The sequence below is a fragment of the Mytilus galloprovincialis genome, chromosome 5 (genome assembly GCF_965363235.1).
Source record: "Mytilus galloprovincialis chromosome 5, xbMytGall1.hap1.1, whole genome shotgun sequence".
Classification (NCBI taxonomy): domain Eukaryota; kingdom Metazoa; phylum Mollusca; class Bivalvia; order Mytilida; family Mytilidae; genus Mytilus; species Mytilus galloprovincialis.
Window position 1 is genome coordinate 63,750,600 of NC_134842.1, and position 25,130 is coordinate 63,775,729.

The window sequence follows — 25,130 nt, forward strand, 5'->3', positions numbered from 1 at the left end:
ATCTATAAACAAAATACTTAAAAATATATGAGACCTATCTATAAACAAAATACTTAAAAATATATGAGACCTATCTATAAACAAAATAATAAAAAATATATGAGACCTATCTATAAACAAAATACTTAAAAATATATGAGACCTATCTATAAACAAAATACTTAAAAATATATGAGACCTATCTATAAACAAAATACTTAAAAATATATGAGACCTATCTATAAACCAAATACTAAAGTATATATGAGACCTATCTATAAACAAAATACTTAAAAATATATGAGACCTATCTATAAACAAAAGACTAAAAAATATATGAGACCTATTAAAAAACTATCCTACTATTAAAGGACAAAGTGAAGGAAGACCCTAGCTTTAATATTTCACATGATGAATGGCTGAAGTACTAAAACATAATGAATTTTCAACTTTGTAAAAATTTTGCTGAAAAAATTAGTAGCATTAATTGTAATAATGATTGTTTAAATGATAGTATTACTGCGGATGAGGTGTACGAGGTTGTTAAAGACTTAAAGTTAAAAAAACTGCTGTTTGTGATGGTTTAACAAACAAAATGATCATAGTGTCATATATATATGTGTTGATTTTTTATTTAAAAGTTAATCTTTCTTTCTACATAGAGGGAAAATATCATTAAGCCTATGTTTAAAGGATGGTGTTTTAATGATCCTTCCAACTACAGGGGTAAAGCTTTTTATAAAACCCCAAATTATTTTTGGGATCGTATAATGGTATGATGTCGTCGTCTTTGTGTCGTCCCAAGACACATTGGTTTCCGGATAATAACTTAAGTTTAAGTGAATAGATCTTCATGAAATTTTTTCAGAAGGTTCAATACCACAAAAGGAAGGTTGGGATTGATTTTGGGGATGATGGTCCTAACTGATGAGGAATGAGGGGCCCAAAACAAGCATTTTTCTAGTTTCAGGATAATAACTTGTGTAGAAGTATTTCAATTGCTCTGAAACCATACCGCAATGTTTAAAACCACAAGTAGAAGGTTTGGAATCATTTTAGGGGTTATGGGGCCAAAGTTTAGGAATTGAGGGCCAAAAAGGGGTCAAAACAAGCATTTTTCTAGTTTCAAGACAATAACTTATGTGTAATTGTATGGATCTCTCTGAAATTGTACCATATAACAAAGGGGAGGCTGGGATTAAGTTTTGGGTTGATTGCCCAAAATATGCTAGAATTAGGGGCCCAAAAAGTGCCAAAAAGAAGCATGTTTCTAGTTTCCAAACAATCATGACAATAACTTGTGTTTAAGTGTATGGATCTCTCTGAAATTGTACTACAAGATTCAATGCTGCAATGGAAAGCATGGGATTGAGTTTAAGGGTTATTGCTCCAAGGGGGTTTCAAAAAGTGGGGGGGGGGGTTTTGTTTACCATTTTTTGAGGGCTTCCTTTTTTTTAAATTTTTTTTTAAATTTCGAATTTTGAAAAGTTTCAAGAAGAAATCTTCAATTGTACAGTATTGTGCAATAGATTTGTTAGATCTTTGACCACATTAATTTTGTGACAAAAACCTATATTATGTCAAAAATTTGATCACAATCCAAATTCAGACAGAGTCAAGCTTGAATATTGTGACCAAATTTGCCCCAACTGTTCAGGGTTCAACCGCTGGGGTCGTATAAAGCTGCGCCCTGCGGAGCACCTGGTTCTAGTTGTTTAGATAATATTTTTATGCTCCACCTACGATAATAATGAACTGGATGAAATGTTTGACCTCAAATGTGATCCAACACGCCTACAATGGTCTTGTCTTTATGCAGAGGATTAAGTAGCTATATCAGAATCTGTATCTGGAGTGCAAAATGCTTAATAAGATAAGTGTTGTCAATGATTAAACAGATTAACATCGGAAAGGACAGAATATCAAATACCAAAAACGCTAACTGGTTAACTAGACCTTTTCTTAACAGAAAATGATCTTTGGGTTTATCTCGTGAGAAAATGAAAATGATTTAAAGCCAAAATAAAATTGTTAATTAGGTCAAGATCTATCTGCCCTGAAATTTTCAGATGAATCAGACAATGGGTTGTTGGGTTGCTGCCCCTGAATTGGTAATTTTAAGGAAATTTGTTTGTTTTCGGTTATTATTTAAAAAATTATTATAGATAGAGATAAACTTTAAACAGCAATTATGTTCAGCAAAGTAAGATCTACAAATAAGTCAAATGATCAAAATGATCAGTTGACCCCTTAAGGAGTTATTGCCCTTAACAGTCATTTTTTACCAATTTTTCATAAATTTTTGTTATCTTTTACAAAAATTTCTCCTCTGAAACTACTAGACCAAATTTAATGAAACTTAGCCAAAATCATAATTAGGGTATCTAGTTTAAAAATTGTGTGCGGTGACCCAGCCTACCAACCAAGATGGCCGCCATGGCTAAAAACATAACATAAGGGGTAAAATGTAGATTTTGGCTTATAACTCTGAAACCAAAGCATTTAGAGCAATCTGTCTTGGGGTTAAATTGTTTATTAGGTCAAGATCTATCTGCCCTGAAATTTTCAGATGAATCAGACAATGGGTTGTTGGGTTGCTGCCCCTAAATTGGTAATTTTAAGGAAATTTTGTCCGTTTTCGGTTATTATCTTGAAAATTATTATAGATAGAGATAAACTTTAAACAGCAATTATGTTCAGCAAAGTAAGATCTACAAATAAGTCAACATGATGAAAATGATGAGTTGACCCCTTAAGGAGTTATTGCCCTTAATAGTCATTTTTTACCAATTTTTCATAAATTTTTGTTATCTTTTACAAAAATCTTCTCCTCTGAAACTACTGGACCAAATTTAACGAAACTTAGCCAAAATCATAATTAGGGTATCTAGTTAAAAAAACTGTGTGCGGTGACACGGCCAACCAACAAAGATGGCCGCCATGGCTAAAAATAGAACATAAGGGGTAAAATGTAGATTTTGGCTTATAACTCTGAAACCAAAGCATTTAAAGCAAATCTTACAGGGGTGAACTTGTTTATCTAGTAAATATCTATCTGCCCTGAAATTTTCAGATGAATTGGACAACTGGTTGTTGGGTTGCTGCCCCCCAATTGGTAATTTTAAAAGAAATTTAGCCGTTTTTGGTTATTATCTTGAATACTATTATAGATAGAGATAAATTGTAAACAGCAATAATGTTCAGCAAATTAAGATCTACAAATAAGTCAACATGACCAAAATGGTCAGTTGACCCCTTAAGGAGTTATTGCCCTTTATAGTCATTTTTAACATTTTTCATTAATTTGGTAAATTTTGGTAAGTTTTTACAAAGTTTTTTCCTCTGTAACTAAAGGGCCAAGTTCGTTACAGATAGAGAAAATTGTAAGTAACAAAAATGATCAGTAAAGTATGATCTACAAACACATCACCATCACTCAAACACAATTTTGTCATGAATCCATCTGTTTCCTTTGTTTAATATGCACATAAACCAAGGTGAGCGACACAGGCTCTTAAGAGCCTCTAGTTTCTTTTTACCAAAGTTTCTTTGTTCATTTTCACTTGCATTATGGAGAATGTCTTTACGCTCTTTGGTACTAAGATTTCTTTTTCATTAACATTTCAGTTTTCTATCAAGTCACTTTGAATGTAAAAAAGACATTCACAGATGAATTAAAGAAAAAACACAGTGCAGAATATCTTGCCTTTTCCAAGTTTGTCCAGACTGTTCTGAGAACACAGTATGATAAAGTTCCTGGAAAGCAGGAATTTAATGTGATTGAGTGTCAGTGAGTAGATATGAAAATATTGATAAGTATAGACAATTGTGATAAGCTTGCCATTACTGATCAAGGACAGATTTCTATCCCCTGGACTTTTATTATTAGGTGAAGGGGAACTATAGTAGACTGCTGTCAACTTTAAGAATTTTCTGTTGATTTAGTTTGTAATATATCAGTATTGTTAATTTATTATGTAAGGCAGTGAAGAGTTTTCGCTGTAGCGGAGGGAGCATTAAGTTTTACCCTTGTCCGTCTGTACGTCCCAAAATTGGTTTCCATTCTCTAACTTGAGTTTGCCTCAACCAAATGTTATTAAACTTATATACAATGCTAATTACCACAAAACGCAGGTCAAGTTTCAATTTTGGTGGCGTCACTTTAACCGTTCTAGAGTTATGCTCTTTTTTATAAATGGAAAAATTGCAAAATTTTTAGTTTCCGTTCTCTTACTTAAGTTTGACCAAATATTTTGAAACTTAAAAACACAACTGTTTTATGCTCCTTTACAAATGGAAAAAAAGGAATCTAATATTTGTTCTAAAAATATCAATTGTATAATTGTTAAACAAAATTTTTTTTTAATTGGAGTTATCTTCCAATTTCAAAAATTAATTTTAATTACTGTACATTTTTAGAAAAGGACTATCTGGAACAAACTCAACTGTTGTAATTATAGATGTAATTTCTAAGGATTGTACAAATAATGTGTACATGCAGCTATGTCAGCCTGTTAAAAACCTCATTACTCTTGGGAAATTGGAGTTAGCATTGACAACAAGTTTGGAGGCTTTTAGCTTTAGAATAATAAGAGGTAAGTTTCATTTAGAATGAACTAGAAATCAATAACCATAATGTTAATCCAGCTAATTGGTGGGCCATCAAATGTCTTTTAATCAACTTTTCGTTCTTTCATTTTCTCCTCTAAAAAAATAATTTAACAAGCAGATTAAAACATGGCTGCCAAAGGCAATTGATTCTGATTGGCCAATTTTCAAAAAATAATTTCAAAAGATATTACAAGAGTAAGTATGTGTTTGGCAGGGGGTTAATAAAGAATTTCCTTATTTGATGTTGATCAGGTCACACACTTGGCTGTATAGTTCTTATTTAACCCTGTATTAGAATTCCATTTTCCATCTTCACTGAAACTTCTCTGCTAATTTTAACAAACTATACAAGAAAAGAAGAAAAGGTCTTACTCAAATATTACTCATTTGAAAGCAAAAATTTAACAAAAATGGCAACCTCATCAAACTGTGATTGTGATTTGCAACATTTCTAAATCCTATTCTGAAGCTACTTGTTAAAATCTGTTAAAACACAGAACTGGATGATCAGAAGACTTTCTACAAAAAAATTCTAATACAGGGTTAAATAAGAACTATATAGCCAAGTGTGTGACCTGATGAACAGAAATGTTAGAATGCATTAAACATGAAATGGTTCATCATTTTATATAAATATGTGATGTCATTAATAAATGTTTGATAAGAATACTACTTTTTGATTACATATTGTTACATGCGTTATTTGATTACAGGTTCAAAACCAGTGTCATCCGAATGCTTTGATCTGTCTTTACTGATAACACTTTTAAGAAAGGATTCAAATGTGAAACCACCAAAGAATGGATATGATGTTCTACCATCAAAGGATGATATTAGTGATGGTGCTCAGATAGCAACCATCAAGCATTATAGAAATGAATTAGCACATGCCAGTGATGCCAAAATGGATGAGCATGAGTTTGATAGTCTATGGAGCAACTTAGAAAATGTAAGAACGAAGAAATATTTTTAAACTGTCAGTTTTCTATTCAGCTTTAATAGAGATATCTTTGCTTTCAATTGTGCTGGTGGAGCTAATTTGTCTTAACTAATCTTCCATGAACTCTTTCAATAATCTTTATCTGAAATTTTACTTGGGGAAACTTTCAAAGCCTTGAACGGTGTCTTTCAAAGAAAATTGATTGTTTTCATAATGCCCATCGGCAAATGTGTCATGCATATTCAGAATGAGAACCAATCATAGGCAGTCGGAAACCAGGTTGAAATAGAACAAAAGAATCGAAGCTCTTTGTTAGAGAAGGCGATAAATGTTTACTGTATTGTTTACTATGGTGACAAATTTTTTTAAAGTTAATAGAAACAAACAAAATTGCAATTTTCTTCTCAATAACGAGGTGTTTTATTTTAAAAACATCATTTGCATATGTTTTCAATTTATCTAGTACATAGTTAAGCAGAACAATTAGTTATCAAGTCGACGACATGGGTATCTTTCAAGTTGGATGAAAAAAATGCATAACCACCGATTTTTTTGAAAAAATTACCACGGACGGAAAACATATCAATATATTAGTTCAGTAATTTTCGAGTCTGCCCTTCCATTATGTGACTGAAGAAAGCTTTGTTTCATAATGCACATGCATTGTTGTTCAAGATGGAGTAATGTTAGTTGACAAAGTTAGTAAGAAAGACAATTTGTCTAGAAAGTAAAGAAATGATATGATATTATTGATAAATGGCTTGATTTTTACACTTCCGGTTATGAAGCCCATTTACCCTGAGACTTACACAAAAGAATAAATAGAGCAATGGCAAACTTCTTAAGGTAAACAAAAGTTCATGTTGGATAAAAATTACCGCAACAGCTGACATTGTGCGCTTTTTATACGACCGCAAATTTTGAAAAAATTTTCGTCGTATATTGCTATCACGTTGGCGTCGTCGTCCGGCGTCCGAATACTTTTAGTTTTCGCACTCTAACTTTAGTAAAAGTGAATGGAAATCTATGAAATTTTAACACAAGGTTTATGACCACAAAAGGAAGGTTGGTATTGATTTTGGGAGTTTTGGTCCCAACATTTTAGGAATTAGGGGCCAAAAAGGGCCCAAATAAGCATTTTCTTGGTTTTCGCACTATAACTTTAGTTTAAGTTAATAGAAATCTATGAAATTTTGACACAAGGTTTATGACCACAAAAGAACGGTTGGGATTGATTTTGGGAGTTTTGGTCTCAACAGTTTAGGAATTAGGGGCCAAAAAAGGGCCCAAATAAGCATTATTCTTGGTTTTCGCACAATAACATTAGTTTAAGTAAATAGAAATCAATGAAATTTAAACACAATGTTAATGACTACAAAAGGAAGGTTGGTATTGATTTTGGGAGTTTAGGTCCCAACAGTTTAGGAATTAGGGGCCAAAAAGGGACCCAAATAAGCATTTTTCTTGGTTTTCGCACCATAACGTTAGTATAAGTAAATAGAAATCTATGAAATTTAAACACAAGGTTTATGACCATAAAAGAAAGGTGGGGTTTGATTTTGGGAGTTTTGGTCCCAACATAATAAGGGGCCCAAAGGGTCCAAAATTAAACTTTTGTTTGATTTCATCAAAATTGAATAATTGGGGTTCTTTGATATGCTGAATCTAACTGTCATGACTGTGTATGTAGATTCTTAACTTTTGGTCCCGTTTTCAAATTGGTCTACATTAAGGTCCAAAGGGTCCAAAATTAAACTTAGTTTGATTTTGACAAAAAATGAATCAGTTAGGTTCTTTAATATGCTGAATCTAAAAATGTACTTAGATTCTTGATTATTGGCCCAGTTTTCAAGTTGGTCCAAATCGGGGTCCAAAATTAAACTTTGTTTGATTTCATCAAAAATTGAATAAATGGGGTTCTTTGATATTCCAAATCTAACTGTGTATGTAGATTCTTCATTTTTGGTCCTGTTTTCAAATTGGTCTACACTAAAGTCCAAAGGGTCCAAAATTAAACTTAGTCTGATTTTAACAAAAATTGAAATCTTGAAGTTCTTTGATATGCTGAATCCAAAAATGTACTTAGATTTTTTATTATGGACCCAGTTTTCAAGTTGGTCCAAATCAGGATCTAAAATTATTATATTAAGTATTGTGTAATAGCAAGTCTTTTCAATTGCACAGTATTGCGCAATGGCAAGAAATATCTAATTGCACAATATTGTGAAATATCAATTTTTTTTTTAATTAGAGTTATCTTTCTTTGTCCAGAATAGTAAGCAAGAAATATCTAATTGCAAAATATTGTGCAATAGCAAGATTTTTTTTTAATTGGAGTTATCTTTCTTTGTCCAGAATCAACTTAAATCTTTGTTATATACAATATACAATGTATATTCACTTTTTACTACCAACTGATAAATTAAAATAATCTTTACCAATGTTCAGTGATAACAAGCAGTTTTTTTACATCTTAATATTTTATGATGTATTTAAATGAGTAGTTATTGTTGCAAACTCCATTAGAAATTTTAATTGAGATTAGTTTTGGAATAAGGGAAAGGGGGATGTGATTAAAAAAATTGGGTTCAATTTTTCTCATTTGAAATTTCATAAATAAAAAAGAAAATTTCTTCAAACATTTTTTTGAGAGGATTAATATTCAACAGCATAGTGAATTGCTCTAAGAGAAACAAAAATTTTAAGTTCATTAGAACACATTCATTCTGTGTCAGAAACCTATGCTGTGTCAACTATTTAATCACAATCCAAATTTAGAGCTGAATCCAGCTTGAATGTTGTGTCCATACTTGCCCTAACCGTTCAGGGTTCAACCTCTGCGGTCGTATAAAGCTACGCCCTGCGGAGCATCTGGTTCTCAGTTGCTGTGAAATTTATGTACAAAGTTTTTTACCCCAGTTTTGTGGGTTTTTTCGACCCCAGAAAAACGTGTTTATCCCATAAACTTGGGATCACCCCATGTTTCATGACTTGAGCCCAACCTGTTTAACTATCCTTGATTTGTACCAAACTTTGACAGAAGCTTGTTTAGGATCATAAGATAGTATCCAGAAGTAAATTTTTTGTAAAATAAAATCCATTTTTTCTTTATTTTTCTTATAAATGGACTTAGTTTTTCTGCCAGGAAACAATACATTCACTCTGAGGTTAAAGTTTTTAAAATTTTAATAATTTTCATATACTATCCTGGATTTGTACCAAACTTCAACAGAAGCTTGTTTATGATCAAAAGCTGGTATCTAAAAGGATATTTTGTTAAAATTTTGTACCTGTTTATCTGTATTTTACTTATAAATTGTTTTTCTTCCAGTTAACATTACATACAGTCTGCAGTTAAAGTTTTTAAAACATTTATTAGATTCATAAACTATCCTGGATTTTTATCAAACTTGGACAGAAGCTTCTTACAATCAAAAGATAGTATCAAGAGGAATATTTTTATTGATTTTTTACCTCATTTTTAGCTCATCTATCCCACAGGGCCAAGTGAGCTTTTCCCATCACTTTGCCTCCGTCGTCTGTCGTCGTCCGGCGTCGTTAACTTTTACAAAAATTTTCTCTTCTGAAACTACTGGACCAAATTTAACTGAACTTGGCCACAATCATCATTGGGGTATCTAGTTTATAAAATGTGTCCGCTGACCCGTCCATCCAACTAAGATGGCTGCCACAGCTAAAAATAGAAGATAGGGGTAAAATGCAGTTTTTAACCGGATTTTTGTGACAAAAATGTCGGTTATTGATTTGGGGATGTACGGCCGGCGGGCGGGCGGCAATCAAATGTTGTCCGTGCATTAACTCATGAACCGTTCAACCAAAGCTTTTAAAATTTTAATATGTTGTTACTGACAACTAAATGAAGGTCAAGTTCAATAATGGCGGTTTTGACTTTTACCGTTCAGGAGTTATGGTTCTTGAAAGATTGAAAAATTGAGTTTCCAGTCGTGTCCGTGCACTTACGCATGAACTGTTCTACCAAAGCTTCCCAAATTTTGATATGTTGTTACCGATGACAAAATAGAAGTCAAATTCAATAATGACGATTTTGACTTTTACGGTTCAGGAGTAATGGTTCTTGAAAGATTGAAAAATGGAGTTTTCAGTCGTGTCCGTGCATTTACGCATGAACTGTTCTACCAAAGCTTCCCAAATTTTAATATATTGTTACTGATGACAAAATGGAGGTCAAGTTCAATAATGACGATTTTGACTTTTACCGTTCAGGAGTTATGGTTCTTGAAAGATTGAAAAATGGTGTTTCCAGTCGTGTCCGTGCATTTTCTCATAAACCATTCAACCAAAGCTTTTAAAATTTTTATATGTTGTTACTGATGACAAAATAATGGTCAAGTTCAATAATGACGATTTTGACTTTTACCGTTCAGGAGTTATGGTTCTTGAAAGATCGTAAAATGGCGTTTCCATTCACGTTGTTGCATTTACTAATGAACCATTCAATCTAAGCTTTTCAAATTTTAATATGTTGATACTGACTACAAAATGGAGGTCAAATTTGATATTGACGATTTTCACTTTCAGCATTCATCAGTTATGGTTCTTGTGATATTGCCAGGACACAAATAAGGCCAACTAAAATTAATTAGTAGATTTTCATCCAAATTTTTGAAAAAAATGGGGTGGGTGGGAGGATTTTATTTTTTAAATTTTATTTCATATGAAACCCTTTTGCATGTTTTGTGACGAGTTCTTCATATATGCAAGTGTAATAATAAGCTTATATCATGTATTGTTAAGGCTGTACAGTGACTTATAGTTATTAATGTCTGTGTCATTTTGGTCTTTTGTGGATACATGTAGTTGTCTCATTGGCAATCTTACCACATCTTCTTTTTTATATACACAAGTATGAGGAATCTTACATAATTTTTCCAATCCTTAAATGAATATATCCAATTGCGGCTTTAAAAACTTAACAACAAAAACGTGTGAGAAATACTCTCTTCAGTTAGACTACCTACACCAAATGTATTTGGGTTTCTAAACAATGGTTTGTATTCCCATACAATGAAGCAAATGCATTGGTATGCAACACAATGCAACACAATTATTATGAGTACAGAATAAAATGAAAACTCAGAGAGTGTTGAAAATAATAGGGTTGGTACTTTATATATATGCAAGATGAAAATATAATTATCATGTAAAACATGAACTTTATAATAAAAAAAAAGTTGTTGTTTAATGACTCTTTTTGGGTGTATTGGGACATTTGCTGTTTGTCAACATAAAAAGACAGCCATGGGTAAAATCAAAGGGCTTGCATAAATAAAATGCATATGTTCATGATGTTAGTCGACTTTTTAAATTCAATAAATCTGACAAGTTCGTGCTTGTGTTTCAATATCTTTAAACCAGTCATGTTTTCTGTATCAATGGTTTCCACGAATCTTGCGCTTTGTGTATCATTTACGGTTTAAATTTTCTGAGACAAAGTCATTGCATCAATAAAAAAAGTCTGCAGTTTTCTAATCACAGAAATTTGTGACATACCGCGATTTGCAGTCTTGGAAACAGCGTGTTTCTTGTAACACCAATATTTCACGTCATTCTCGTTATCAATCTTTACTCTCGGAAGATGGTGTTGTCATCATAGAGCAGCGGAAAGGTCGACTTAATCATTTTTGTTAGATTTACTTTAGGTACAAAACCGAAATTTGAAACAGGAAGCTTGAGGATGAAACGAAATTTTAACGGTTACCGGTAACGGGAATGAACGAAATCCGGAATCGTAAATTTTATAAAATAAAAAAATTTGGGGCGGGACGATTTCAGAGGGGCGGGCGGGGATGAAAATCTATCAATTAATTTTAATTGGCCTAAATGTTAATAAATCTGGTTTGCTGTCGTTGTGACAGCCTCTTGTTGGCTTATAACTCAAAAACCAAAGCATTTAGAGCAAATCTGACATCACATAAAATTGTTTATCAGGTCAAGATCTATCTGCGCTGAAATTTTCAGATGAATCAGACAATCTGTTGTTTGGTTGCTGCCCCTGAATTGGTAATTTTAAGGAAATTTGGCTGTTTTTATGCCCCACCTACGATAGTAGAGGGGCATTATGTTTTCTGGTCTGTGCGTCCTTTCGTCCGTCCGTCTGTTCGTCCGTCTGTTCGTTCGTTCGTTCGTCCGTCTGTCCCGCTTCAGGTTAAAGTTTTTGGTCAAGGTAGTTTTTGATGAAGTTGAAGTCCAATCGACTTCAAACTTAGTATACATGTTCCCTATGATATGATCTTTCTAATTTTAATGCCAAATTAGAGGGTTTACCCAAATTTCACGGTCCACTGAACATAGAAAATGATAGTGCGAGTGGGGCATTCGTGTACTGGGGACACATTCTTGTTGGTTATTATCTTGAATATTATTATAGATAAAGATAAACTGTAAACAGCAATAATGTTCAGCAAAGTAAGATTTACAAATAAGTCAACATGACTGAAATGGTCAATTTACCCCCTATGGAGTTATTGCCCTTTAAAGTCAATTTTTAACCATTTTCTAAAATTTATTCTTTTAAAAAATCTTCTCCTTGGAAATAACTTGACCAAATTTAACCAAACTTGGCCACAATCATCATTGGGGTATCTTGTTTGAAAAATGTGTGGCTTGACCAGGCCAACCAACCAAGATGGCTGCCATGGCTAAAAATAGTACATAGGGGTAAAATGTAGATTTTGGCTTATAACTCTGAAACCAAAGCATTTAGAGCAATTCGGAATTGTCTATTAGGTCAAGATCTATCTGCTCTCAAATTTTCATACAAGTTGGACAACCCTTTGTTGGGTTGCTGCCCCAGAAATAGCAATTGACCCCTAAGGGGCTATTGTCCTTTATAGTCAATTTTTAACAATTTTCATAAAATTTGTAAATTTTTACTAACATTTTCCACTGAAACTACTGTACCAATCATTATAGATAGAGGTAATTGTAAGCAGCAAGAATTTCAATAAAGTAAGATCTACAAACACATCATCATCACCAAAACACAATTTTGTCATGAATCCATCTGTGTCCTTTGTTGAATATTCACATAGACTAAGGTGAGCAACACAGGCTCTAATTAACAGCAAAAGTAGGCGAGACACTAGGTTCCACGGAGTTGTCGTCCGAAGACACATTTGGTTTCCAGACAATAACTAGTTAAGTTAATGGATCTCTATAAAAAAAATTAAGAAGGTTTAATACCACAAAAGGAAGGTTGGGGTTAATTTTGGGGATGATGGTTCCAACCGTTTAGGAATAAGAGGTCCAAAAGGGTCCAAAAACATGCATTTTTGTTGTTTCTGGACAATAACTTGTGTGTGAGTGTATGGATCTCTCACACATTGTACCACAAGGTTCCATATCAGGAAGACATTGTATCACACGGTTCCATATCAGGAAGGGAAGTTCAGGATTGAGTTTGGGGGTAATTGCCCCAAACATGCAGGAATAAGGGGCCAAAAAAGGGCCAAAACAAGCATTTTTCTAATTTCCAGACTTGTGTTTAAGTGAATGGATCTCTTTAGAATTGTTCTACAAGGTTCCATACTACAAAGGCTTAGATTGAGTTTGGGGGTAATTGTTCCAAAGAGGGATTAAAAAATATTTTTTTTTTGGGGGGGGGGGGGGGTTTTAGGGGGATTCATATTTTTTTTATTTTTTTTCAAATTTCAAATTTTGAAAAGTTTCAAGAAGAAAGAAGAAACCCTCAATGGCACAGTGTTGCACAATAGATTTTTAAGATTTTTGACCATATTTTCTGTGTGTCAGAAACCTATATCATATGAAAAATTTGATCACAATCCAAATTGAGACAGTATCAAGCTTGAATATTGTGTCCAAATTTGCCCCAACTGTTCAGGGTTCGACCTCTGTGGTCATATCAGGCTGCACTCACCCAAGCAATTTATTTGATAAAAAAATGTGAAGAAATTAAATAAGGAATTTTAAATATAAATGAAAATTATTAATGTTTATAAAGTTTTAATATTTGGCAATAAAGTGTTTTGATTTTCTTAAGCCTAATAATTATTTACCATACAAAAAAAATAATAATAAAGATCTGCTTTGAAATTACATTAAACAAATTAACTCGTGTTGCATGTATATTACTATCAGATTATTACATGGCATTTTTCATATCGCATGTATTATCAGCCCTAGGTTCAATATCAGCCCAAGAGCCCCATGGCTCGAGGGCTGATATTGACCGAGGGCTGATAATACATGCGATATGAAAAATTACATGTTATGATCTTTTTATCATATCCTTCAACAATGGAGAAAAATAACAGATTCATATATTGAATACAGATCCTTTCATGTGGTTCCCAAATAGAAGTTCAAAGAGTGAACGTTCACGAACGTCGGACCCCAAATTTAGTACATTCGATATGAAATCTTTCTATCATATGCATCGAAAGAGAAGAAAAACATTTTAATATGGACGAATCGACAAAAAAAAATTAATTTAATAATCTACATAATGAACACTGTTTGGAAAAGTCAAATTTTATAAAAGTTACTTTCTAAATTATGTTTGAAACTTTTAAAAATGCATTTATTTTGGGTTTTTTTTACACAATATACTTTCCACTATCCAAATAATTGTTTTGTACACTAGTTTGTGATGTTTTTCACTGAAAACGTAGCATTGAGGTGTATTTTCCGAAATTTGCCGAGTATCACCGGAATGCCATGCGATAACGTTACGGAAAGGCATGTGATAACGTTCGAAGCATGTGATAAACTTTTCATATCAGCCCGCTAAGCACCAATTCGAGAAATATGAAATTTACGTTAATGTTATGCTATTATCATACAGTAAAAATCATATGTTATTTAGTCTAAGTATATGATAAATGTATATACTTACTCAATGGCCATCAGGCATGGGGTAATCGTAATAAGTAATCATAATCAGCTGTAATCGATTACATTTTGCAGTGTAATCCTATGTAATCAGTAATCATTCCATTTCTGATTACAAGTAATCATAATGTAATCGATTACATTGCAAAAAACAGGTGTAATCATTATTACTTTTAGATTACTTTAAGATTAAATTCATATGATTACTTGCTGATTACAAATCTTCTATATATATGAAAATAGTTTTTGATAGACAATATGAAAATAAGAAAATGTAAAGCTTGAATGAAAAATCATGAAACTGGTATTGACAATGATGGGACCTTGTTTAATGTGATAAATTGTATCATCTATATAACAAATTTGTAAACCAAGTGTTTTATTTTGTTAACAGTTTACTAAAGGAAATTGCCTCTCCAATATTTTGTTGTGAGATTGAGCTCTTATGATACAAGAATATGCCTTGAAAGCATTTGTTTTCCTTGATTGAAAACTTCTGATACTAACTCCAATTTCATATAAGTTTACCCAATATTTTTACATAACTACATTGAAATTTAAATGCAGAAAACATTTAGTTCCAATTTTACTTTGATGGTCGACATAAATATATGAGCTCACTTAATTCAAAATGGAAGTTAAAACCAGATATCATTTATTGACAAATTGAATAAATTTTGTTTTTCAGAAATTCGTGTATAATATTATAATATGTGCTTTCTAATTTTTATTCTTTATTGACTTTGAGCCTTACGGCTCATCAGTACAAACAAGTACATGTACAGTGTATACATATGGCATACTATTACAAACAATATGCATAGTAAACAACAGGTGACGTCAGAAGTTTCATTAGTACAAAATATATTTTATTAAAATAAACTGTTTTTTTCAATTTTAAGAGAAGTGTATATACTTTCCTAAGTTACAAAGCTGTTTTGTGTTTTCACCTGACAATAATTATTAATCAGATCAAGTATTAAAAAATTTCAAACAAAATTATGACAATCAACCACTTGTAACTTTATTGATATTGTTATTAAGACAATAAAATTTTAATACTTAAGCTCACCTATTGTTTGTTAAAAAAAAATGGAAGTGGTGATTAACGCCTGTAAAAACATTAATGGATGTGTCAATTATGTCCAAACAGACAATAAAACTATACTTAATTAATTTCTCCTTATTTGTTCAGGTTTTTTGTTAATTATGCAGTTAGTTAAAATTTGTAGAAAAAAATAAAGTTATATCTTTTACATAGAGAAAGGACATGCACTTGTCTGTAATAGCTATTTTATCAAATTACACATGTTACACTGTCCTTGTTTATAAATTCTTTTAATTAAGATGAATAATTTAAGGCTTTTAAAAAAATCACCAAAATTAGCTTTTTTGTGAAGATAAAAAATTATAAAAAAAACTTTGATATTGCAATATACAATGTAATCATAAGTAATCTTAAAGTAATCATGATTACTTATAGAAAAGTAATCTAATGTAATCGATTACATATGAAAAAGGGTGTAATTTTAATGTAATTGATTACATTTTATTAGCAAAGTAATTGTAATTTAATCGATTACATTTTAAAGTAATCGACGCCATCCCTGATGGCCATATATTTTTACTCCAATTTAGGCTCTTTGTAACCTTTTCTTTGAATTCATTTATGATATTGATTTTTATACGATAGCAAATTTTGCGTCATTTAATGCCATGTTGTCGTCATCGTCAGCCTCGTCTGCGTTGTCGTCCGAAGACGCATGGTTTCCGGATAAGAACTTTAGTATAAGTAAATAGAAATCAATACCATTTTAACACAATGTTGATAACCACAAAAAGAAGGCTGGGATTAATTTTGGGGGTTATGGTCCCAAAGGTTTAGCAATTAGGGGCCAAATAAGCATTTTTGTAGTTTCCAGTCAATAACTTGTGTTTAAGTGTATAAATCTCTCTGAAATTATACCTCAAGTTTCCATACTACAAAGGGATGGTTATGGGGGTTATGGCTCAAATCAAACAGCAATTACCGGCAAAAAAGGGGGAAAAACAAGGGTTTTTCTGGTTAAAGGACAATTTTGACAATTTAAAAGCAGTGGAAGGGAGGTAATCCAATTCCATTTAAAGAATACTGTTATACATATGTTTGATTACCTCACTTACACTGCTTGAAAATCATGTATTAAGAAATGATGATTGTCTTGAGATGATTAGCTGTAAAATTATTTTTAGAAGTTACTATTAATTAATATTAATTTTAACCATGACTGTATGTCATTTTATATTTTAATATTTTATGATGTATTTAAATGAGTAGTTATTGTTGCAAACTCCATTAGAGATTTGAATTGAGATTATTTTTTGAATAAGGGAAAGGAGGAGGTGAAAAAAAATTGGGGGGGTACAATTTTTCTCATTTTAGATTTCAGAAATTAAAATGAAAATTTCTTCATTAATTTTTGGGGGGGATTAATATCAAACAGCATAGCGTATTGCTCAAAAGCAAAAAAAAAAAAAATAAAGTTCATTAGACCACATTCATTCTGTGTCAGAAACCTATGCTGTGTCAACTATTTAATCACAATCCAAATTCAGAGCTGTATCAAACTTGAATGTTGTGTCCATACTTGCCCCAACTGTTCAGGGTTTGATCTCTGCAGTCGTATAAAGCTGCGCCCTGCAGGGCATCTGGTAAAAGTTCTTATAGTTTTAAAGGAATTTTTGGGGGTAGAAATCAGTGAATTGATTTAAGATTAAAAATTTGAAAATTGAGTTAACTTTAAATTGTTTTACTAATATATTCTTGCCATTCTTGGTTAGGTGGTTATCCAGTTTTGAATTTTCTAATTGACAGGCTGTTTGGATCCTTGGAAAAGATGATAAATTTATGAAAGTAGTGGATGATGCTTCAACAATGAAACTTGACAGTTCCACTGAAGAAGTTTTAATCAGAATGGTACAACATGCCAGACAAGTTTTACAACTTGAGGAAGATGTTACAGAGCTTTACAAGAAAATTGAAAAGCTTACGAAACAAACAGAAGAGCAATCTGCCAGTTCACAAGTAGAAATAAGTGAGATTAAGGAGGAAATTGGGGAAAAAGAAGAACAGATACTTGAGAACAAGGCTAATATTCAAAATTTATATACTGAGTTGCATAGAATTGAGAAAAAATTTGATGAAAAGTTTAGAGTCCAGGATGAGATAAATGTTAAACAAGATGAAAAGAATAGAAATATGGAGAGTGGAATAGAAAATAATAGAAGAAATATCGGAAAAAGGGGTACTTATGCACTGTTTTCAGGTATAGGTGGTGATGAAAGCATCATCTTCAATTTCTCTGTCTAAATCGTATATGTGGACCTCTATGATGACTTGTCTCTAAGCATTTTCACATAAAATTATGTTTTAATTTTTGGGGTACAAAGTGATTCATTTTTGTCAAGCTTTCGGCTTTTGTGGAAAAAGCAACACATAGCGATCCTACATTCCCTCGTCATCTTCGTCGTCGGCGTTGTCCACAAATATTCACTCTGTGGTTAAAGTATTTGAGTTTTTAATAACTTTCTTAAACTATCCTGGATTTCTTCCAAACGTGGTCTAGTCCATATACCAGATACTATAAGAAATAGGTTTACTATAAATTGGTGTATGGAATGATTGTAAGGTGTACATGTCCAACTGGCAGGTGTAATCTGACTTTGTTTCAATTTTCATGGTTCAGTTATTAAAGTTTAGCTTTTGTATTTTGGTCTTTTTATCTAATACTATAAGCAAAAGGTCACCTATATTTGATTTATGGAATGATTGCAAGGTGTGTATGTCTGTTTTGCAGGTATTATCTTACCTTGACCCCATTTACCTGTTCAGTAACAAAATGTTGTTATAAAGTATTTATTTAAATAGTTACTTTATAACTGTTTCTAACAAACTATAAGCAATAGGTCAACTATATTTGGTGTATGGAATGATATTAAGATTTCAACCTGTGCACTTTTATGATATCGTCGTATACTTAACTTACAGAAATGAACCTTTTGGTGATAAAATAAATATATATATATACTATTTTAGCCAAAATTTACTTGTCCATGATTTTGCATTAAAAATTGAGGAGTCATGCCCTCAATAGTATACTTACTTAAAAATTTTAGAAAACCAGGGATTATTTGTAGTGGAACTTGATTTCCAAACAATAGTGTTTCATTATGACTTTACACATTGGTCAAAAAATGGCATATAGAAAGGTGATGCATGTGTAATTCAGAATAAACCTAGTTTTTATAAAGTTAATATTAAAGTTAAATATTTAGAAAGCTTTGGAAATTGTTGATTATATAGGGTTTTTTAATTGTTGGTCTGATGGCAGGCGAGTTCAAGGTGAAATCCCAATATTTTCTGATAGGGAAAAAGTTGGAGAAAATTATAAAATATAAAAAAAGATGGACAACAAACAGTTTTTGTCTCGCTTTGATGGGAGTCAAAAAGCTAGACATAGATATGCTTTTCTGGGGTTGGTGGTGGCGTCGTCAACAATATATTATTTTGTGATTAGGTCTAGTTTATGGTGAACCACTCGTGTTACATCAATGATATTTGATATGCAGTTATATAAGCATTGACATATATCTCATTTCAATGGAGATTATCTGGCTCCACGCCCTTAGTCATGATCTATTGACTTTAAATATTTTGCTAAGTTAACATGTATTCATTTGTGATTAGGACAGTTTAAGGGGAACTGCTAATGCTAATTCAATAATATTTGGTATGCAAATTTATTGGCATTTCCATAGAGATTATATAGCCCCACCTCCTCTGCATGGTTCATTGACTTTGAAACTTTTACAAGTCAATGTTCACTTTGTGTTTATGTTTGTTCAAAGGGACCCACTTATAATAGGTCAATGATATATGGTTTGTAGTTGTTTTAGCTGTGGCACATTTTATTTACATGGAGATTGTTTAGCCATATACTGCAGTCATGGTTCATTGAGTTTGATTATTTGCATAACTTATGAAACATGTTAAAGAATTGCAATTCAATTTCAACTTTTGCATAATCAAAATTACGAAAGGGCGAGACATATCTCTGTAATAACAGTTAATTTTATATTTTTTTTTTTTTGGCAATAATGAATTTTAATCACAAAAAATATTTTTATTTTGTGAAATCTGAAAATGACGGCCGCCAGCATAAACCCTGTTAATCATAATCAGTAAAGAAGATTAGATTTTCTTGTTTTCTGTTTTATCTACCTTGAACCAAATTGTGAATGTTGAATTAGATAACATGATTAGAATATGACATTTGAATAAATGCAACAACTTCGTTTTTTAACCAGATTTTCGAAGTAAAAATTGGTTATTGATTTGGCAATGCACGGCGGGCAGAGTGGTTTGTTCAATAACTTGAAACCCCTTTGACATTTTTTTTTTCAAAATTAGATCTATTGTTGCCTGTGAAGGTCATGTAGCATTTTCACGATTTTAGTTTTTCTCCTTATTGAGTTATCACCCTTTTTAATATTCAAAAGCGATAATTATATGTGATTGAGCTTTTTCTCTTTGAACAGAAATGGTTAAATATACTGGTATATATTAAGTTTGATTACACTAACATTACTAATTTTCACCTGTTTATAGATAACAGAGCATCTGGTAAATGTCTTATGATTGGATTGAGAGATTTATTACACAATTTTTTGTTTCCTAAGAATTGATGATATTAAGCTATAAAGGACTGTATAAGTAAGGTAGAAATTTACTGTTCATTATAAGACATTTTGAAGATTATTACAAATAAGTTTTATAGATTTTCAAAAAGACATTGTGTTAATGATAATAAAAATAAAAAAAAAAGAAAATGTATTTCCTTTGGTAAATTGTTTTAAAATTTTTGTGTTTACTAAGGTTTGTTTGTTATTCTGTGAAAACTAATTTTTGGTACAGTTTTCAAGTTGGTCCAAATGGGGATTCAAAATTAAACTGTTTGATTATAACATAAATTGAAAATATATAGGGTTCTTTGAAATGCTGTATCTAAACCTGTATTTGTTTTAATTATTAATTAAATAATACCACATAGAGGTTCAAAGTGTCCTAAACTACATTTTTCTGTAATTTCATCAAAAATTTAATGCTAAGGGTTCCCAGATATACTGATTCTATCCGTGTTAAAGTGATGAAGATATTTATAGTTATGCACTTGAATTGTAAACTTTGAGAGTATTCACACTTCGTAATCGACTTACTCATTGTGAAGGTTCATTTTGGGGGGCTTTTAATAAGGCCCTGCGAAGGAGTAGGTCCAGTAAGACTCCTTTATGGCCCAAAAAATATAGCAGTTTTACAGAATTGATCAAATGTAAACTTTTGCTATTTATTGGAAAGTATGATATATCTGTTACATAAATGTAGGCTGGTTTTTTTTCAATACAATGCACATATAGGGTACTAGCATCATTTTATACAAGCTAAGACATTTGTTGTCCATTCGTTTGATGTGTTTTATCATTTGATTTTGCCATTTGATTAGGGACTTTCCGTTTTGAATTTCCCTTGGAGTTCAGTATTTTTGTGATTTTCTTTTTACTGAAATCTTCACAATTTTAACATTTAAGTTAAAATTCAGGCAGCTTCCGTCTTAGATGGAAGTGGCCGCATTTTATTTGTGTTCATTCTTAATATTTAAAAGTAAGTTGTATTTGATGATAAAACATAGCATGTATAAAGGTTGAGAGTAAACACGGATGCGGTCACTTTCATTTTTGACAATAACCATCTGAAAAGTGACATATTTTGGCATATTTGATAGATTTTTAGTAATTAAGCTTGAATTTGGACGTCTTTAATGACTATATCAGTTCTAATCATTTACATAAACTTATTGAATCGACTTAAGAGTTTAAAAAGTGTTCAAAATCTTTTATTAGATGAACCTGAAATTTGAGGCCAAAATAGGCCCTTACCGGACCTACTCCTTTGCTGAAAATGAACATTTTGTTATACAATCATAAATCCTAATTATTCAATTATATATAATCAAATGGGAATTTAGATATAATATTGTGTAGTCAATTGTCAGTCTTTCATGCCTCCCCCAGAGTAGTTCTAAATATTTGTTCACTGTTTTGTTTTTCAGATTCTTATTCAATGGATTTAAAGAGTCGAACAGAACAAGTTGAAATAACACTCCCAGACTCATTTATTGAAATTGAGGAAGTCACTAAAGGTGCTGATGCACTCAAAGATAATGACATTGTTATCTTAGTAGGTATCAAGGGTTCTGGAAAGTCTACAATTGGTAAGGCAATCATAAAACGGTACTGTGAGGTAAACACAGATTATGATATGATACAGCTTTCAACAACCACGGAATCGGACATAAACTATTGCAATGGCTTAGGTTTTTTCCACTCTAGTAACCAGGTAGTAGTATTTCTTGATGATTTATTTGGAAGAGTTCCATCAACATATGCATTTAAAGAGCATCTTATGCTACTTAAATGGGTATATGAAAAACAAAGTGGAATAAAGATCCTGAGTACAGTTCAAGCAGACACCAAAGCATGTGTTGAGAAGTTATTTACAAGTGATATCTTACTTTCAACAACAGAAATAATCAAATTGGATTCTAAAATTTATCCCAAACTAGATATGCTTAGAGGAAGTGGAATTGATGGAGAACGTGCAGCTTATCATATTAAGGAAATGGTGAGAACAGAAGAAAAACAGATCGGATTTGTGGCATTATTTTTTCTTTTTCAGAAGAACACATCGTTATGGAATGAACTTTTTACCAATCCAAAAGAAGCATTTATGAAGTATCTGTCCAATTTATCAAAAGAAGGTGACATCGAAAACAACATGTATTATGTCATATTAACCCAAGTTTGTATGGCTGTTGAAGTTCATGCAAAAATCAGTCATAGTGAAAAGAAGTCAATGTGCAAAATTGCAGAAGTTTTATTGTTTAACAAAAAATTAGATTTTGAGAATGATGTATATACAAAAAGAATCATGGCTAAGAAATCGAAAGCAGATGGTATACTGATGATGAAAAAAGATCCAAAGTATTCCGATGTCCAGTATTGCTTGCAACAAGAGGTTACCCGTGACTTTATCTTCCAAAACTACACAAAAAAAGCACAAGGGATTGGCAAAATTTTAACTACATGTTCTTTAAATTGCATAGTCAGTTATTTCCGACTATTTACTGATACAGGTGATGAATCATTCGTTTGCATTGATTCGAGTTTACATGAAGAGTTAGCTATACACATTACAAGCATCATTCAAGAAAATCTGAACACATCAGTTCCTGATGCCATCAAATCAGTGAAAATATTATGCATGTCTCCTCTTTTACAGGATGAAAACTTTCTTGAGTTATTAATGAAAAAAGGTGATCAATTGAGCATTTCCAAAATTGCACAGACTGGTAACCTCAGACTTGGTTATGACAAAATAGGCTCTTTCAAATCATTCCATTTTTCATCACTATTGCTTTACCAGTCTTGTAGGCAACTGAGTATGATGTATGGAGAAAATGTGAAAGTTGTTAAGACGATTTTTCAGAAAGTCTGTGACTCCAGAGAAGAGAAAGTAGAGATTAGTCATGACTCCAGAGAAGAGAGAGAAGAGAAAGTAAAGATTAGTCAAACTATCGACGAGCTTGTTAGATTTTCAATGGAAGAACTTTGCAAAGAAAATATTGACAAAAATGTAGTATTGGAGTTGTTGTGGAAGTTCATCATGGATAAGAAGATAGATTGTAAATATAATATTTTTTTAATGAATGCATGGCGAAATATGTGTTCACAGACTATCATTTGGCTGCGAAAAAATGTTATAGAACCAAATTGTTTACAAATGGAAAAATGTTTTATAAACATATGTCTTATTCCTGATGTGGACAAAGCAGATTGGTTTCTTCAAAATGTTCCACAGAACCAAACAGAGAAGAATCAGTTCAACCTATATGGTGTATTCGAAGAAGCATTGAATCGAAATAGTGAATCTTTAATGAAAGTAATATGGAAGTGGGAAGACAAGATTTTAAAAGAATATCGACTTCCTGATGAAGATATTGCAAACTCAAAGAAAAGAATTGCTAATATGGTTATGGATATAGTACTGAAAGAAAAAAAAATAAGATCTCATTCTGAAATTTTCACGTGGGCAACTGACACATTTACACCCCGTAGTAATTATTTTGATGATGATATGATTTTGGATATTGAAGAATACGAGCAAAAATATGTTACAACAAAGTTTACTTTTACTTAAACTTCTTAATTGGATTAGTTCTATTTATATATAACCAATATTTATCTACAGTTGAATTACTTTTTTAGCTCACCTGGCCTAAAAGGCCATGTGAGCTTTTCTCATCACTTGGCGTCCGTCGTCATCTGTCGTCGTTAATAATTTTTCAAACATCTTCTCCTCTGAAACTACTGAATGGATTTGAATGAAACTTAGCATGATAGTTCCTTAGATTATCCTGCACAAAGTGTGTGCTTCGATTTTTGATCCGTCAAAAAACATGGCCGCCCTTACTTTAAATAGAACATAGGGGTCAAATGCAGTTTTTGGCTTATATCTCAAAAACGAAAGCATTTAGAGCAAATCTGACATGGGGTAAAAATGTTCATTAGGTGAAGATCTATCAGCCCTGAAATTTTCAGACGAATCAAACAAACCATTGTTGGGTTGCTGCCACTTAATTGGTAATTTTAAGGAAATTTTGCAGTTTTTGGTCATTATCTTGAATATCATTATAGATAAAGATAAACTGTAAACAGCAAAAATGATCAGCAAAGTAAGATCTACAAATAGGTTAATATGACCAAAATTGTCAATTGACCCCTTAAGGGGTAAATGTCCTTTAATGACAATTTTTCACAATTTGTTCATCATATTTGCTAACTTTAAAAAATCTTCTCCTCTGAAACTACAGAATGGATTTGGATGAAACTTAGCATGATAGTTCCTTAGATTATCCTGCACAAAGTGTGTGCTTCGATTTTTGATCCGTCAAAAAACATGGCCGCCCTTACTTTAAATAGAACATAGGGGTCAAATGCAGTTTTTGGCTTATATCTCAAAAACGAAAGCATTTAGAGCAAATCTGACATGGGGTAAAAATGTTCATTAGGTGAAGATCTATCAGCCCTGAAATTTTCAGACGAATCAAACAAACCATTGTTGGGTTGCTGCCACTTAATTGGTAATTTTAAGGAAATTTTGCAGTTTTTGGTCATTATCTTGAATATCATTATAGATAAAGATAAACTGTAAACAGCAAAAATGATCAGCAAAGTAAGATCTACAAATAAGTTAAATATGACCAAAATTGTCAATTGACCCCTTAAGGGGTTATTGTCCTTTAATGACAATTTTTTCACAATTTGTTCATCATATATGCTAACTTTAAAAAATCTTCTCCTCTAAAACTACTCAACCAAATTCAACCAAACTTCAACTGAATGATCAGTAGGGTGTATAAAATAAAGTTTGTGTTTTATTTTCTATTTTGTCTAAAAACATGGCCGTCATGGCTAAAAATAGAACACAGGGTAAAATGCAGTTTTTGGCTTATATCTAAAAAAAACTCCAGCATTTAGAGCAAATAAGACCTCGACCTCATTTCATGGATCAGTGAACAACGTTAAATTTTCGTGGTCAAGTCTATATCTCAGA

General features: G+C 31.9%; 1 protein-coding gene across 1 annotated transcript in view; it reads left to right on the forward strand.

Moving 5' to 3' along the window:
• Window positions 1–22,216, forward strand: part of LOC143074107 (uncharacterized) — a 72,144-nt gene extending 49,928 nt beyond the window's left edge. Inside the window, exons 10-15 of the mRNA XM_076249654.1 lie at window positions 3,607–3,769; window positions 4,399–4,574; window positions 5,304–5,539; window positions 17,277–17,727; window positions 21,568–21,729; window positions 22,194–22,216. Of these exons, the coding sequence (XP_076105769.1) occupies window positions 3,607–3,769; window positions 4,399–4,574; window positions 5,304–5,539; window positions 17,277–17,727; window positions 21,568–21,729; window positions 22,194–22,216 (1,211 nt within the window). The remainder of the gene's footprint in view (window positions 1–3,606; window positions 3,770–4,398; window positions 4,575–5,303; window positions 5,540–17,276; window positions 17,728–21,567; window positions 21,730–22,193) is intronic.
• The last annotated feature ends 2,914 nt before the right edge of the window (window positions 22,217–25,130 follow it).